The sequence below is a fragment of the Poecilia latipinna genome, unplaced genomic scaffold (assembly GCF_001443285.1).
Source record: "Poecilia latipinna isolate Pla-1442-1.1 unplaced genomic scaffold, P_latipinna-1.0 Scaffold1347, whole genome shotgun sequence".
NCBI lineage: Eukaryota > Metazoa > Chordata > Actinopteri > Cyprinodontiformes > Poeciliidae > Poecilia > Poecilia latipinna.
Window position 1 is genome coordinate 26,065 of NW_015113963.1, and position 17,442 is coordinate 43,506.

The 17,442-nt window shown below is 40.3% G+C and overlaps 1 protein-coding gene across 2 annotated transcripts; it reads left to right on the top strand.

Annotated features, from left to right (window-relative positions):
* Window positions 1-3,108: 3,108 nt before the first annotated feature.
* On the top strand, window positions 3,109-12,435 carry LOC106961900 (Y+L amino acid transporter 2). Of its 2 annotated transcripts, none has more exons than XM_015056002.1 (10): window positions 3,109-3,253; window positions 3,401-3,988; window positions 7,172-7,297; window positions 7,380-7,524; window positions 8,026-8,149; window positions 8,821-8,924; window positions 9,021-9,117; window positions 9,213-9,362; window positions 9,967-10,150; window positions 11,300-12,435. In XM_015056002.1, the coding sequence occupies exons 2-10, from the start codon at window positions 3,469-3,471 to the stop codon at window positions 11,392-11,394; spliced, it is 1,545 nt and encodes a 514-aa protein (XP_014911488.1). In that variant the 5' UTR covers window positions 3,109-3,253; window positions 3,401-3,468; the 3' UTR covers window positions 11,395-12,435. The 2 variants fall into 2 exon arrangements, with proteins under 2 accessions (XP_014911488.1, XP_014911487.1); XM_015056001.1 differs by having other exon boundaries at window positions 3,456-3,988.
* Window positions 12,436-17,442: the final 5,007 nt, after the last annotated feature.

The window sequence follows — 17,442 nt, forward strand, 5'->3', positions numbered from 1 at the left end:
TTTTTTTTTTTTTCTTTTTTTTCTGTTTTTTTTTTTGTTTTTGTTTTTTTTTGCCTCGTCTCACTCAGTATTCCTATAATTTTGTAGCTTTGCACCTTTTTGAACTCCTCCAGAATTAATTTTCTTTTAAAAACTCCTGTATTGAGAACATTAATTATTCCAAAAGGCACATGTGAAGGAAGTCCTCCTCACTCTCCAGGTAGCAAAAGCTAACCAAACTTTTGAGCACACGATGGGAAATAAACATCACTATCCACGACTTTGAAGATACATGGATGATATAAGTTACAGCATTTAATTTCTCTTTGGGATAAACAATGTTTTTTTTATTATTATTATTTATTTGAATTGAATATTAAAAAAAACTTGGATCACAATTTAGAAGATCTTAGAGGCCTAAAAGTGATGCATTGATGTTAAAGGGATTGTTAGAGGAACCAGTAAAGTAACTTTGTTGGAAATTATTTTCTTAAAATTAAGAAATTAAAGATTGGATTTAAAAAAATATCAGATTGAATTTATATTATGTAATTTATTTGAAAGTCTATTCTTAAACAAATATTCCTGCTGCTGCAGCTTATTTTAAATGCACAAAGGGAGGAGCAAAACTGGATCATTTCCCATGATTTATTACGACTATGATGATGTCACCAAAAAAAAATTTTTCTATTAATCTGTTGCTTAAAGTCTAGAACCGTCACTGACCACTTCATCATATTGTATCAGTTGCTCATCTATTAAACCATGAACAATATTCATATGTTCCTTTACTGAAACAATTTAACCTGCAAAAGTAATAATAACCCCAATCATGCCATCAGGTTTCTATCATTTTCTCATTATCATATAATGACTCATTCAGTCACACTGTGTGTGTTGGAGAGAGAAATCGCTGTAAAACATGACTACTTGGTTGACATTTAATGCTGATATTGTAAGAATCTTTTATAATTAGTGTGGTTAGTGTTTGCCACTGTAAGCAGCAGTCTGTGTGTATTTCCTGGAGAATTCACTGTAATCTGTTCACTTCCTGTTTTATCCTTGTTTGACAGTAGCAAATAACACACGAGCTCCAAACGATGTTTCATTTTTAATCAGCTCACTGAAGAAAACAAAAAAAAAAATCTGTAAACTTCGAGTCTTCCTATAGCTTCCCCACTGAAGAGTGTTGTCGTCACGGCAACCTGGTAGCGCTCATGTGGGGAACATGATCAGTTGTTTCCCAGCAACTGGTCAGCGGTTCGCCCTGGTAGAGCTGAATTTGTTTTAACTAGACCAGATTTCCCACTGCTAAATATAATTTTTCAGTCCATTAAAAAAAAATAAACTTTATAGCTTAATGGTATGAAGTTAAACAATAATTTGCACTTTTCGAACATGATGTGATGTTTGGCCATTTTTACATTAATCAAGGGCCTTACTGTCGTGATTGTGGCCTTCGTTTTCTCCAATAGGTGCTTCAATTCCAGTTACTGCTGGGAGAATTTTCAGCTTTCTTCCACACTTGCTGTCATGACGGAATAAATATCGTCTGGGAAAAAATACACATAATGTCTTCTTACTTTGATGCCAAGACTTGGTTATTACCCAGACTTAATCTCAATACATTAAAAAAAAGATTATAAGGTGGCCCATACTTAAAAAGCAGTGTCACCCCCGAATCATTATTACAATGCCAAGATAAGGACCAGGAGAGGTCCATATGCTTCCATACGGTGGACATGTGTTGCCTTGTCTTTGAAAACTGTGCCTCATATTCTGCTTGTGGTCTCGACTCTATTAAAAGTGAACAACGTGGAAAAGCTCTTCACACACATATCAAGCAAAGTCGAGGAATAAAATGTGACAAAAATTTGATAACTCGTATATGATGTTCTATATTTTATACTGTGTGTGATAACTGCATTATTTTAAGTATTTGTGAAGTGTGTATTTTTGTGAAAAGGGAGCAGGGTTGTCTTTTTGCAGAGCTGACCTGAACTAGTTCATGTCCGTGGTCGTCGGTCAGGAAATGTTTAGGTTGACGTGTAGCTGCAATTACAACTAAGACATTTTTCAAATGCAATATAATTTACTGAATTCAAATAAATATTCTGTTTTTATCTCTGCCTGCTGTTTTGCTTGATTTATTTATTTATTTCTAATTGTTTCATCTAAAAGTTGCAGGGTGTTAGCTGTTGAGTTTGGAGACTGCTGATGTTAAATAAGAGGAGGATTGAATCTTGGGGAACCTCTGCAGTTTATTTTGAAAATAAACTTGCTGAATGGAAACACTCCAATTTTGATTAAAAAAAAAGTTTGGACGTTCTTTTGGTCATATCAACATTGGTTTATTTTGCAAAACTGCAATGGAGACACTTTTTCTGCATCATACAAGTCACATCATCCAAAAACCAGATGTTGAATAAGACGACAGCTGGAGTTGGAGGATGATGGTGTGGCGTGTTTTTTAATGACTTATTTTATAAACAAACTTAATCATGTGATTTTAGTCGTGCTTCTTATTTAACAGAAACACAGCAATTGCGAAGTTATGTTTTTTTGACATTAAAAAAATGCCAAACTACTGACAAAGTTTTGTGCACCTTTGTAATGGAAACACAGCTACAATCAAGTGTCAAATTCTGTGCTGAGGTCCAACAGAACCAGCACCACAGTTCTTCCACAGTCTGCATCTCAGTACAGAGGTGACCACAGAAAAACTGGACTGAAAGCAGCTGGTCGTTAACTGTCCAAACTGTTTTTCCAATCATTTTGCTGCTGAATGGAAAGTTGGAGATCGGACTCCAGTTCTACACTAGTGACTTATCAAGAACATAAAGATCTCTTCACATTGCTCTTACCTGGCCTTTAGCATGTTACTTTTGTGTTCAGGTCTGTGTCTAAAGCCATCCTTTATCATAGCACCCTCTCTTACCAACAAGTTGGCCAACCTTTGAAACCCATCTGGTCATTGTCTGGTCTGTATTTGGGCTCAGAGGTGGCTTGGTTCGCCCTGAAAGGCTCCCTGAAGGCAGGAGCTGCTTGTCTCTGAAAATAGCACACTGGAGGCATGTGGGGTGGGGGGCGGGACGTGAACGTGTGCTTTGGCCAGTGCTTGGAAAACACAGGTTGTGTTTGTGCAGGCTTGCAGACATTGCAACATCGTCCGACTGTCGCTGCCTCTCAGTTCTGATCTAACCAGTGTCCAACTGGAGACTTGGAGAGGTCACACTGACCCAGGACAAGAAAAGACTCATATCTCATAAACAAGGTGAGCTGATTTTGCTAGTCTAAATGTTTATAGTTGTTACATGTGTACTCTGTATTTCTACCTTAATGACGTGTTTTATAACTTGTCCGTAAGTTGCTGGCATTGGCCTCACGTTGTTATTCTGCAGTTTTGTTGTTTGGGAAAAAGCTTCCACCAGTACATTGGGCTCTATCCAATTGTTGCTCCTTTACCTCAACATCAGGACTGAAGCACAGATGGGGGATTTAAGGCAGACCATCGGGGTCATGTCGCAGACAATATGCCCGAGTTCCCCGGCTGCGTCCGAGGAAGACCTGAAGACTCCAAATGGTGGGCAGCGGGAGAAGATGCAGATGAAGAGGGAGATTTCCCTCATCAACGGGATCTGCCTCATAGTGGGCAATATGATAGGCTCCGGGATCTTTGTCTCGCCCAAGGGGGTTCTGATGTACAGCGGCTCCTTTGGGCTGTCCCTGCTGATCTGGGCCCTTGGTGGTATGTTCTCGGTGTTCGGAGCCCTTTGCTATGCTGAGCTTGGCACCACCATCCCCAAATCCGGAGCCAGCTACGCCTACATCCTGGAGTCGTTCGGCGGCTTCCTGGCTTTCATTCGTCTGTGGACGTCCATCCTACTGATCGAGCCGGCCAGCCAGGCGGCGATATCGCTGACATTCGCTTTCTACCTGGTGGAAGCTCTCTACCCGACCTGCCAGCCGCCGTACGATGCGGTGCGCCTCCTCGCTGCAGCCTGCCTCTGTAAGGATGTGTGTGACTTTGAAAATACCGCTCATCTGTCAGCTGCTCCCTGCGCTAATTCTTCTATTGCTCTTCTGCATGGCATGATGGTCTGTTTTGAGTAGGTGCACAAAACTTTGTGATGCTCATAAACACCACAAAGTTGAAGTTTGCTGCCTGGTTTTCATTTCCATAAATTTGATTTATTGTGTAATATTTGGGAGGGCAAGGGGCAAGTGGGGATTAGGTTTGGAGCAGAAGGGGGACTTGCCCAGTGCACCATTCATGCATGTACCAAAGATAAAATTTCAATGTATAAAGAGTTAAAAAAAATAAAACATAAAAATACATTTCAACAAAGATGCCTGTTGAAAAATGAACCATACTATTCTTAAAAATTAATATAAAAGCTTATATTGTTATTACAGCATTCAAAACTAACTTTTTGCATGTTTCCACTGGTGTTTTTTGACAGTTATTTTCTCATGACGAGCTACAACTCAGTCAGGCTGGAAGCAGTGTTGTAACAGTTTTGGCTTTTCTATTATAGTTGAGTTTTATTTTGTTGAGACTTTTTGTTTGTCTAATTCTGTTAGATTTAATAAATTTTTAGAGAGTGTTTGCTAGTTTTTATTTGTCATTATTTATTAAATATTATTTTGTTTCAGTTTATTTTTCATTAGTCATAGTGGCAGTCTTAGTTTTTTCATACTCTGGTTAATTTTTAGGTGTAAAATTCAAAAAGGTCAAAGTATTATACTGTGATCATGTATACATTTATTGGGTAATGAATACTCAGGACAAGATGCCACTTGCAAAAAATATATTCAGTTATTGTTGAACAACCAGCTGACTTCGGTCAGCCTAAAAGTATTAATTTTACCTTTCGTCAGAAGAAACATGTTGGTGTAACAGGATTGACCGTCATGGTGTTCAGGTGGGTTCTGTGTCCCAGAGACAAACATGTTTTGATGGGAGATGTGAGGATCAATGGCAGAACAAACTGTCATAAGACACAATATGGAGTCATAGAGAGATTAGATGTAAAGCAGTTACAATTCAGTGAGGAAGAACTTTATGCTCACTAACAACAGCTGTAGCATGAATTCTGTTGTCTTGTTCCTCAGCTTAAATATAAGATTCCTGTTGCTTCATAATCCTGGGTCAAAGGGCGTCTTGAGTTGAGTTTTCTTCCAGTAATTGTTGCATTGGTTTCAATTTGCTCGATGTAAAATGATACACGCTAGCTTTCCAGTGTTCACCGTTTCTAATTTTGCTTTCAGCTTCGTTGAGGTCAGAGTTGAGGTCAGAGGCAGACTCAGTAGAACATGTTGCAGAATGCCACAGTGTGTCTAACAGCCTGGTTTTGTGCTTTGAAGACCCCAGAAAGCAGAAGTAGTATTTAGGCTACTGGGCAACAGCGTCATGAGCCGCTGTACCAGGAAAAAGGTTTCTGTTTTCGTAACCGCATACTGCGCATACTGCGACCCGATGCAGACTCACATTCTCAGGCTTCTGACAGCCGGGCCTGAGTGGGGATACCATCACCTTAGATGGCCTCCCACCCCATGTTATTTAGTAACTACTGGAGGATTTACTTTACGTTGCCCTCCTCTTCCCTTCTACCAACTTCTATCCATTCTGTTCTTCTTCTTTTTTTTGCGTTTCTGCTTAGATCAGGTTCTACATAATGTTGCGATAGAGATAACAGTGAAACAAATCCACAGCTAATGTACAGCTCTTGAAAAAAATAAAGAGACGGCTGCACTGAACCTCACTGAAAACCTCCTGGTTATTCCACCAAGTAATGATTTCTGAACTCTTCCTGAGTTAAAACATTAGCATTGTTGTTTCTAAATGAATATTAACTTGTTTTCTTTGCATTATTTGAGGTCTGAAAGCATGTGCATCTTTGTCGTTATTTTAACCATTTCTCATTTTCTGCAAATAAATACTAAATTTTTGCTTGGAATTTTGGAGACATGTTGTCAGTAAGTCAAAATGAAAGAACAATGTTCGTCTTACTCAAACATATTGTCTGCCACCCTAACATAAAAATACACTAGCTTTGATTTTAAGCAAAGTGTATTAGCTCTGACATGCTATTACTTATTTGTCTTGTTTCAAAGGATTACTTAAATATGTTGCTTTAAATAAACAATGTATGCTTTCATCTGATAATCCTCTCTTTGCCAAGGGAGACATGACCTAGATATCAGTTTGCTTAGCATAAGCTAGCAGCTAAGCTAAGCAAATGTTTGGCTTGCAACCATGGAAAATGACTCCCGTCAGCATGTTGAATTTTCAAAGTGACCTCAACTGACTGCAGGCCAACCTATTTTCTAATTGAATCTGCTAACATTAAAATGATTTGATCTCTTAGGGGCACTCATAGGCTATGCACACAGCAGGCAAATAAGACCCAAACTGTTTTTGTCCAGATGCAACCCATATCCGACTGTTCCATGGCAGTCTGAACGGCCCAATGTCCGATCTTTTCATACCCTAAAAAATCCAAATCGCGCCACTTACATACAGTATTTACTAAATCAAATACATATCCGATAGTTTTCAAAGTGTCTGCAGTAGAGCGGTCATGTCAAATTGTCCGACGTTTACGTCATTGAAGTAACAGAGGAAGCCGGGCAAAGTAAATCTGGACACAAACAATGGCTGAAGCAAACGTGATCATTATGAAAATGAATTATGAAAGAAGCTCGTGTCACTGAAGCTCATCTCATCATTATCCTGGTTCTCACTACGCATCCAAATTTCACTGCAGAAGTTGCAGTCAATGCTCCAAAAAAGCCCATTTCTGTTAGATGTGCTTTATTAGTATTAGCTCCCTTCATGTTGCTATGATCTTGTGACTATACTGTCGGCTCCCATTGCTGAATAAACTTTAAAATCGTCCATTATTACTTCCATTAGCAGCGCACCGCTGTGTGCGGGTCGCTTGGGGTCTTGAACCGTTCACACAGAGATCTAGTGGTGGTTGCATTTAGTTAGTGGCATGAACGAGCACGCAAAGAATCGGAATAGATCAAGACCTGCTGTGTGAACGTAGCCTTAGACCATAGGCTGGTTGCATTACAGTTCATTTTCTTCCCCCCTACAGGCAATTATTTAGTATGGAAACCAATGTGATGTAAGTTTAACATCTTGGGTATGAGGGTGACCTATTGTGTTCTTTTGCTTCTCCAGGTATATTGATCTTCATAAACTGTGCTTATGTGAAGTGGGGGACTCTGGTCCAGGACATCTTCACATATGCCAAGCTCATGGCCCTCTTCCTCATAATCATCGTTGGACTCCTGAAAATAGTGACAGGTAAGTAAAAACCAAAAGTAGGAAAGCATCAGAGAAAAGGAAAAAAAATCACCTGCTTTAATCTTTGGCTTTTTTTCTGTAGGAGATATAAATAGTTTTGAGAGTCCGTTCGAGGGGTCCTCAACCGATTCTGGAGCCATAGCTTTGGCTCTCTACTCAGCTCTGTTCTCCTACTCAGGCTGGGACACGCTCAACTTCGTCACGGAGGAAATTAAGAATCCTGAGAGGTAAACTGAGCATGCCCAGGATCGGTCGGGAACAGCTCATGTTTGTCGTCATTTTGCTTCAACTCAAACTGAAATCCTGGGATGCTGCATAAGGGAGCAGTGACTTTTTACACTTTTACAAGAAATGAAAGAAACTAAGTTAGTTGGGCTTCTCAGAACAGTGTAGATGGTTGATTTCCACCAGCGTAACGTTGATATGAATGTTACCAGTTTGAGTCGCTTTGAATTGCAGGAGTCCACAAAACCTGGGGATATCGTAACTTTTTAACAGCCACTGCGATTTCAAATCTTTCCACAACAGACGGCAGGCCACTCACTCATCATAGGTCAACAAAACCTAACCAGACTACACAAACTATTCCTCTAATAAGTCATGCATCACTATTAAAGATACATATATAGCTCAGTAGAAGCTGATACCTAGAAAGCTGCGACTGATTCCAAGTTGTGTCATGTGTTACAGTTCTTTTCTGTACGTCAGTTCTTGTGGCTCTGTTGCAGGAATCTCCCCCTGGCCATCGCCGTCTCCATGCCCATCGTGACCATCATCTACCTGTTGACCAACGCCGCATACTATGTAGTTCTAGACATGCAGTCCCTGCTGGCCAGCGACGCTGTTGCTGTGGTAAGAAGCAAACAGTCGCCCGAGAGAAAAGTCCCACTGATACTAAATATAAAGCTGCTCTAGTGAGGGATGAATGCGGTGGGGCAACCAGGACATTTTTATAGAGGTTCCCAGGCTGCGAGTCTTACTGACATTTTGGCTGGATGGTTTATGTTTCATTGTTGTTGACTCAGAACTCTAACGCTAAAGGGTTTATGTTAGAGTTCTCAGGATGCCGGTAATCAGAGAAGGTGAATAAAATTTGCTCCTGTTAAGGGTGTGACATTAACAAAAACCATGAAGAAAATGGAGTCAGAGCTGATCATGAAAGTTTAGGGTAACTTTTAGGGTTGCACAGCCCTATTTTTCTCTGGAATATGATCCCAAATTGTTCAAGGAAAAGGTCAGCCTGGTAAGAAGGTGGTAGTTATTTTAAGTTATTTTTACTAAAGTTAGTTTAGCTAATGGGGGTAATACTAGCTAGTAAGAAATAGCTAGTAGTAGTAGTAGTAGTAGGGTGTTCTAACTTTTTTCTTAATTGGAAAACACTATCTGGTGTATCTGTTGTTTATTGAGTAAGAGTAGAATCTTTTTTTGAAAGAACTGAAATATTCTAGGCTTATCCTACTGGGAAAAATGGTACAATGTGCATTATTGGAGTATCAGTTTTCTCTCCTTCATTGCCCCCACAGACGTTTGGAAATGCAGTGCTCGGTCCGTTCAGCTGGATCGTCCCGATATCGGTGGCCATGTCCTGCTACGGAGGACTCAACGCTTCCGTCATTGCTGCTTCACGGTACTCAGAAAGCATGGAGAAGGTGCTCACATTGAGTTCATGTGGTCAAAGGAACCAGAAGTATGCTCTGTTAATCTTTCCGTTTGTGCAACACAGGCTGTTCTTTGTCGGGGCTAGAGAGGGCCACCTCCCGGACAGCCTGAGTCTGATCCACCTGAACCGCTACACGCCCGTACCGGCGCTGCTGTTCAATGTGAGAAGCACACCACCATGTTGCATCCAAACAAATGAACGCCTGATCAAAATGCTGAAAAGAAAGACATCTGAAATTTTTAACTGTGGCTTCAGGGGGTCATGGGTCTGATCTTCCTGTGTGTGGAGGATGTGTTCCTGCTCATCAACTACTTCAGCTTCAGTTACTGGCTTTATGTCGGTCTGTCTGTGGCCGGCCTCATCTACCTGCGCATCAAACAGCCAGACAGACACAGACCAGTCAAGGTACGCCATACTTGATTGCATCTCACTGATCACTGATCATGAACGTTAAGTCTTCTTACCTTGTACAAATTGTTGCTTCAAATCCATAAGTAATAGTTGGCAATCAATCCAGTTGATGGCTGCAATCCATCGTTGTCTTCTGTTCTCAACAAAAGGTTTACGATAAAATAAGCTTAGTTTGCATTCTCCTCTGTTTGTATAGCCGACACAAACATTTAATGATTTTACAGTGAAGCCAACTAAATGAAAGACATATTAGACTTTTGTTGTTTTTTGACAAGCGTTACAGGAGTTTACGCGCACATAGGTTGTTTTGTTGTTTTGACGTCCGTCATGTCAGAGTGGCCGCTTTCCTTATGAGAGTTATTTGATGCTAGGCTGAAATCATGCTGTCAACATGACAACAATCAAATACAGCTTCAGATATTCAACAGAATGAAAGAGAAGCTGCAGTGGTTCGGCCAATGTACAAAGGATCAGAAATCCTCCACAGTGATGTGAGAGATTGACAAAGTTCTACAGGAAACAAATACTGGGAAGGTATTGCAGGAGGTGATTCTACGAGCCGTTGTTCAGTTCATCTTCTGTGTTTCTGTCTCTGCAGCTCAGCTTGTTCTTCCCCATCGTTTACTGCATGTGCAGCCTGTTCCTGGTCATTGTCCCTCTGTACGGAGACACCATCAATTCTCTCATAGGGATCGGCATAGCTCTGTCAGGTGTGCCGGTTTACTATGTCACCATTTACCTGCCTGAGGAAAGGAAGCCCCGATTCATACACAAACTCAACAGTAAGCTTTATGTTTCCATTTGCATGCAAGCTTAGCAAAAAAAAACAGCAAGGATGTTTGTGCTTGCCTGAATGTTTCTTTATTTATCAATGTTTCTTGCCAGTTAGAAGTATTCTGTTGGAAAGTGTTTTGTCCTCCTTTGGATGGTGACACATCTGCAAAGAAAACGCATTTCTGGACTAAGCAGCAAAGTTTAACTTGTGACCACTGACTTGATTGGTGGTGTGAAGACACAAGACAACATAGTGGCAATTTGCTCATTAAACAAACAGCGAGCTCTGCAGTGTGCGGAAAGAACCCGAAACAGCGTAACTTCCTCATGCTGGTCACCAGCTGGGTCACACTTTTGTGGGACGGCAACCAGCGTTTGTTACAAGTCAGTTGATGGGGTTGTGATCGATACTTTGGCATCAATAGTTTGTCCAAGTTAGCCTGGCCATTGCATTTCTACGCACTTCCATTCGATTTTCTGAGATTTCTTTTATTTCTCCAGTAGAATTTCAACCTGGCCAATTAGCAAACAGAAGGAAGAGTTGTGAAGGTTGACGGCGAGTTTCTGCACCATTTTTTTGAATTGTAGTTTGCCTGTGATTATAGCTTGACAATGGCAGCATTGTGAACAAAGCCATTCTGTCCATGTTGGCCGCGCTTCCAAATGTCGTGCAATTAAAGAGGAATCTTTAAGACATTTTGTTGCTGTCAAAGATGTAGGTCAGCTCAGCACTTCTCTCTTCGCAGTGGGTTGTGGTTGTTTACAGCGCTTGCGACTTCCAGTAAGCTTCATATTGCAGCAGTTGCATTATATATGCATTACTGCCATACGTTAGTGATTGGGTAAAACTGGATCTAGTCGTTTCAAACAGAGTCACGCCTCCAGGAAGGAATTGCTTCTTGGTGGCCGAGAGCCCAGACCTTTTGGACGAAGCAAAGCGTAGAACAAGGGGCTGGTTTTTATCAATAGTATGTTTATCACCATCAAGCATTGTTGCAATAAAGAAATAACAGACTGCATTTTTTTTTTGCTAGCAGAGAAATAAATTTTTTTTTAACAGTTTGCATATTTGTTACACATTTACCACATATTACGGCAGATTATTCATGCCGTAAGTGTTTCTGACATTTCCTTCACTTTCTGTGTCTCTCTCCAAGCTTCTATCACCAAATACACACAGATGTTGCTCTACTGCTGCCTGACTGAGTTCGACACAGAAACAGGAACGCCGGAAGGTGGCAAAACACAGTGAGACGCACACGGACGACTCTGTTCATCCAGCTGCTTCCTGAGCCCTGTGTGGACAGTGTGACAGTGTTTGTGGGAATTCAGGCCTGCATTTACAAAAAAAAAAAAAAAGAAAAAAAAAAACGGGCCTAAAATCTTAAAAGACTCGCTGAGAAGGAGCGACTCGAACGTGATGATTTTTTTTTTCTTTTTCAACTTTTGTATGTTCCGAGAATATCTTCTGTGAGGATTACAAGGAAACATTTGAAACAAATGTGTAGCTAAAGCACATGTGTTGAAAAGCTTCGTACAGAAAGAGACAGAATTCAGTCATCTGTCTGGCAGAAACACATCAGACAGTTTAATTTTCAGGTACCTATTCACTCATTAAAGAATCGTTATTAATCAAAAGCAGCTCTAAACAAATGGGATTTTAGCTTTGACTTAAAGAAACTTAAGCGTTTCAGCAGTTTTGCAGTTTTCTGGAAGTTTGTTCCAGATATATGGAGCATAGAAGCTGAATGCTGCTTCTCTGTGTTTGGTTCTGATTCTGGGGATGCAGAGCAGAACAAAATGAAATCACGTTATACGTTTAATTTGAGCAGTACGTGTTATGATATACATTGCCATTTTTTTAAGGAAAAAATAACTTCCAAGAGAAATAAACACATATGTAATGGACACAACTGTTTGCCAGCTGGTATGAAATGGAAGAAGAAAAACGTGAAATAGCGAAGTAGAGAATTGACCTGTTTAGCTACTCCAAATGAGCACCGGAAGCACCTGCGGCTACTTTCCAATTTCCGCCCAGCAGAGGGCGCTGGTTAAGCTGAAAAGTCCGGTCCTCACAATTAAATCATTATGTTTTGTGTGTTGTACAGCTGTTACTATAGGTCTAATTTATAGGTTCAAAATGTGTTTAAGATATTAGGAACAGAACGAAATAAAGCACCTTACCAGCTCAATATGTATCTTCCAAAACAACAGTGTGTGTCTTTATCTGTATGCTACCTCCAAAAACCTGTAACATTTTGTCATTAAAAGGAAGAAGCATTTTCTATTTTCAGACGGGTGTATTTTGTCTTGAGTTGACTGTGTCTGATTTGTTAGTCAGACTATATTCAGAATATTGTTGCACAGTATGTGTGGGTAGAGATTAATGGCTGACCTGACTTGCTCATTCTGTGTACGGATGGTAAAAATGGCCAAAAATAATAAGAAAAAGAATCAAAAGAAACAAATTTTAAAAAAAAATCTCTCAATACAATACTTTATTCACTAAAGATTTACTGTATGTTTTTAATTCCTTTATTTGCAAAAGTAATCATTCTGCTTAGATCTGTTTTATTGGGATTTTATAGGAAACAAACATAAACTAGAACATCATTGTGAAGTTAAAAGACAGGATTCATAATTCTTTACATATAAAAATCTTATATTTATATATATAAAGCATGCAGCCATCTCAATCATGCAGAAATTCAGTTCTGCAAAACAGACATTTTTTTTTATAAAAAGCCAAAAGAATATATAATATTTTACACAAGCCGTAAGAGACAAAACATATGGATGTATGTGTTCTGATCAGATTGAAACATGGTGGTGGCAGCATCATGCTGTTATTCAACATGTGTAAGGAAGTTGATCTGAGTTAATGAGTGAAAGAAGATACAGTAAGTGAAGTTAAATACTGAAAAAAAACCTGTCAGATGCTACAAAAGACTTGAGACTGGATCAGAGACCGGTGCTAAAAGGTCATAAACCTTCAGCCAGAGCAACAATGGCTATTTGTTAGAACGGACCAGTCAAAGTGCAGATATAAACTGCATTTAGACTTCCAAAACTGATGTCCATGAAATCTCTTCATCTAGCCTGACTTTGCTTGAACTGTTGTGAGAATAAGAACAGGCAGAGTATTAGTCTCGATGTGTGCAAAGAGAAATACACCAAACATGTTGCAGTTGTAGCTGCAGTGAAAGTTCTGCAAAATATAGACCTGAATACACAAGACACTTCTAGAAAAAGAAAATTGTACAAAAAAAAATAAATAAATAAATCTTAGCCATCTATTCTTGTCTTAAGAGAAGCTGCAGACGGCTGAGTCAAACCCCGGACAGATCCACTTGTTGCTGAATTGTTTGTATCCTTCGGCGTCGCTCAGCTTGCTTCCTGAAACAGAGAAGAAACCCAGCATCTTACCACCGTATTCCTCAGCAGGAGTGAACACAAGCAGACAGATTTCTGTCACCGTTGATGAGGTTCTGCAGACTGCAGAAGTTGGTGCCGTTGTCGGCCGGGTCTTTGGAGCCTTCGGACGTCGCCTCGCCCTGTTGAACAGAAAACATCGGGAGCAGCTGATTGAGGAATCTCAGGAAGACCGTTGAACTATTTCCTCTGATTTACTGCATCAGACACGGCTTCAGTCTGTGTCAAAGCTGACCATGACCGCACCAAATACTGTTTGGTGTGACTGGAACTGCAGCATCGGTTTTGACGTTTCTACAAGATTCTTCCTATTCCTGCTCCCTTTTCGCTCGAACGTGTTTGCAAATTAACAATGAAAATCTCTAAATCGAGCAAATAAACTGGCCGATTTATCAGCCTTACAAGTTTCCCCGCCGGGCTTACCGTCACTCTGCAGATGGTGGACTGCTCCAGAAGAAACTGGAGGACGTTCAGCCTCTTGGTTCTGGGAGACGTGTGAGTGGCCTTGATCAGATATGGAGCTGAGGACACAAGCTGACAGCAGAGGCTGCAGTCAGTCAGTCAGTCAGATGTGAAAATGTTTACCCATCTGGAGTCAAAGCCGAAGGCCTTCACATGTTGTGGTGAGCCTGTCAGTGTGATTCTGCATAGTAATCCTGTGCAGATAAGTTTTTGCTTCCCAGAAAGTTGCTAAAAAAAAAAACTGATTTCTTTTTCCTTTTTTTCTCCATGGCCTAAAATAATTTGCTCATTTCATTTCTTATCATATCATCTGAAATCAAGAACATGTCATTAGCGCACTGACCGCTTCAAAAGTCAGTCAAGTCATTGTATTTTTACCCCTAAATTAAATCCAGTGCGGCCTTCAAAGGTCGAATAATTTAGTAAATTATCCACCTATTTGTAGCCAAGTATAAATCCAGAGAAGAAGCTGGAATTCAACTCACTACCTTCAGATTGTGAACGTTTTGTCTAATTGGTCTGACTAATCAGAAACCATTGATTTCATGAGTCAGATCGTTATTTTGATCATACCAAACAATGTGGATCTCCTCACTTAAAGAAAAGAAAACTCTGATTGGTGCGTTTTGATGGAACAATGTGCTAAATGAGAATGTTCTGACCTCGTAGGAACACTTCTCCCCTTCATCCAGACAGCTTCCCTTCACCTGCCACGTCTGGATCTGGTTCACCAGCCTGCCGCTAACGTTCCCGCAGTCGATGCCAAACAACCTGCCGAGCAGAGAACGGTGATCAGAAAACGCAATAACGGCGTTAAATCTATCAGATTTTCATTTCTGGAAGGAGACAGAAAGGAGAAGCAATGCTGCAAACAACTCTGAATGAATCCTTCACAGCGAGGACGGAGGCCGTGAAACATTTCCACCGGAATCTAGAAAAAGAATCAGCCTCACCATTTGATTTTACATTGCGCGGTGCTGCCAGACAGAGAGGCAGTCACTGCTGCCGCCGCAACCAGAGCAGAGGTGAAGAAGAAGAAGAAGAAGAGTCTGGAGTCCATGGTGAGGTTCTGTCTCCGAGTCCTCAGGTCAGACGGACCTGGAGGCAGCTGGGTCACAGGAAACAAACTGGAAACGAGAGGCAGAACCCGGACTAGTTACAGGGATTTCTACAAGCGTGGGAAAAAAAACACGTGGGAAAGCTGAACGTCCCTGGTGACCTTGGCTGCAACCAATTCACAAACTAATGTGGAACTGAGCAGAAGAAAAAGGTCAAAAGGGGAGATAAAGCTGTTAGCCCAGAGGTCAGGTGCTGGTGGAACAACGGAAAACACAAGAAAAAACTTTGATTTTTAGGATATATTTATAAAAGAAAGTGGAATATGTCGAATGTTGTGTGATTGCATCAAATATTAGGAGTGTATGCAGCAAAAATAAATGTTGGTGTCTTTGGTTGAAAAGCACCATGTTTACCTAAACACAGCTTATCAGCACAAAACACCTCATACCAACTGTTTAACCTGCAGTATGTAACTTTCATTTTTTTTTTTAAATATATGTTTTACGTATCTGTTAAAACTGTCACCATATTGTGACATCATTGCTCAGTCACAATTTTCAAATCTTTTTCATCCGTCAACACTTTTTCGTCCAAGTTTGTCCTGGATTTAGCTTCACCCAACTTAACACCAACTCTGACCTGCTGAATCCCCGGGGCATGATGCTGCCACCGCCGTGTTTCCACATTGGAGATGGTGTGAACTCCCTTTATCAATCAGGTGACTTCTGAAGGCAATTGGCTCCACTAGATTAAAGGCTGAATTCAAATGCCAAAGACCTTTTAACGTTTGTTGTTGTTATGTGACCAAGTGGTAAAAATACTTGAAAAAATGTCATATTTTAAAGTAGAACCATGGAGGAACATTACTTCAGAAGGAAAAACACGTATTATAGCTTCAAACTGAGTTTTTCTGACTCTTTTCTCGGTCATCATTCCTGTAGTACAACTTTGATCACGTGGAATTATGTATGGGCTACATTTGTTTCTTTTTTTCTTGTAGGAAACAAACCAGTCATTGTACATGTTCACATAATCTATTCATCACGCTGCTGAAATGCGAAGCAGTAGTTAGACAAACGCAGTTGTCTAACTAATCTCATAAACTCGAATCCTGGTTGGAAATCAGTTATCGTCCGGACAATAATCCTTGATTCACAGTCGCAGGAGTGAATTCTGACGCCGTGAGAACGAGTCAGCTGATGCCAGAGCCTGACCTTCTGGAGAGAGAAAAACGCTTTCTGGTCACTTACTACTAGACTGAGAAAGATTTTCAAAGCCAAACACACACACACACACACTCAGAAAAAAAGGTGGCGGGTTGTAAACACCTCATGAACTCTGCTTCATTGTGTGATGTCCTCACTTCGTCTTCAACTCATACACACACAAGGTGGGACATCACCATGTGTTCTATGAAGTAACTCCACTTCATACGACACAGTTTTGAACTACTGAGAGACAAAAACAGAAGCAGAACTTGGTCAATGTCTAATGGTTAACGAGACCTAGAAGACAATCATTTCTAAATAGAAACGCAGGAGTCATGGAGCCACACAGCCTGACTCCTGGACTCACTCCTGACTCTTCCTACCTGGAACGTGAGGAGTTCCTGCCGCGGCAGTCAAACGATCCCCACTGGGAGACACAAAGGGAAACTGACACCTCATGAACACCGACAATCTGGGACATTCATTTTTTATTGTTCAGTGTCGGCTGCTCCTTCTGGACTCCCGAGAGCACCGCTTTTAAATCTATGAAATGTTTCACATTTTGTCACGCTGTGACCACAAACTTCTGTGTATCTTACCGGAATTGTATTCCACCATTTTGGAAATTGGAAAGCAAAGTATGAACACTTTACTGTTTTTGTTTTTTTCCAACAACAAAAATGTGAGCATTTGTCATCATTCCTATCTAATGTGAAACTCCTAAATAAAATCCAGAAAATAAAGTTCTCTATGTGTGCAGCTTCATTTAAGTATACTATAAATGTAACTGTTCTAAAAGACAAAATCTTAACACAGATTTTTGCCTAATTTAGTGCAAATATCTCTGTTAATTGAAATAAGATAAAACAAACTTACAAGCAACATAGAGGGGCTTGTTTTGGGTCAATAACTTCTTAATATTGATGAAAAAGTACTACTGGCAGATAATTTCACTTATAACATGGGAAAAATGTCTTCTTATAAGTGAAAACATCTGCCAGTGGAACTAGTACTTATTTAAATATTCAATATTAAGGAATTATTTACTTAAAACAAGCTGTCAAAGTAAAAATCCAATTGAGAATTCCCACGCCCAGCACACTTGCAGTATTGACTCTGAGAGGCTGACTTCAAAAAGC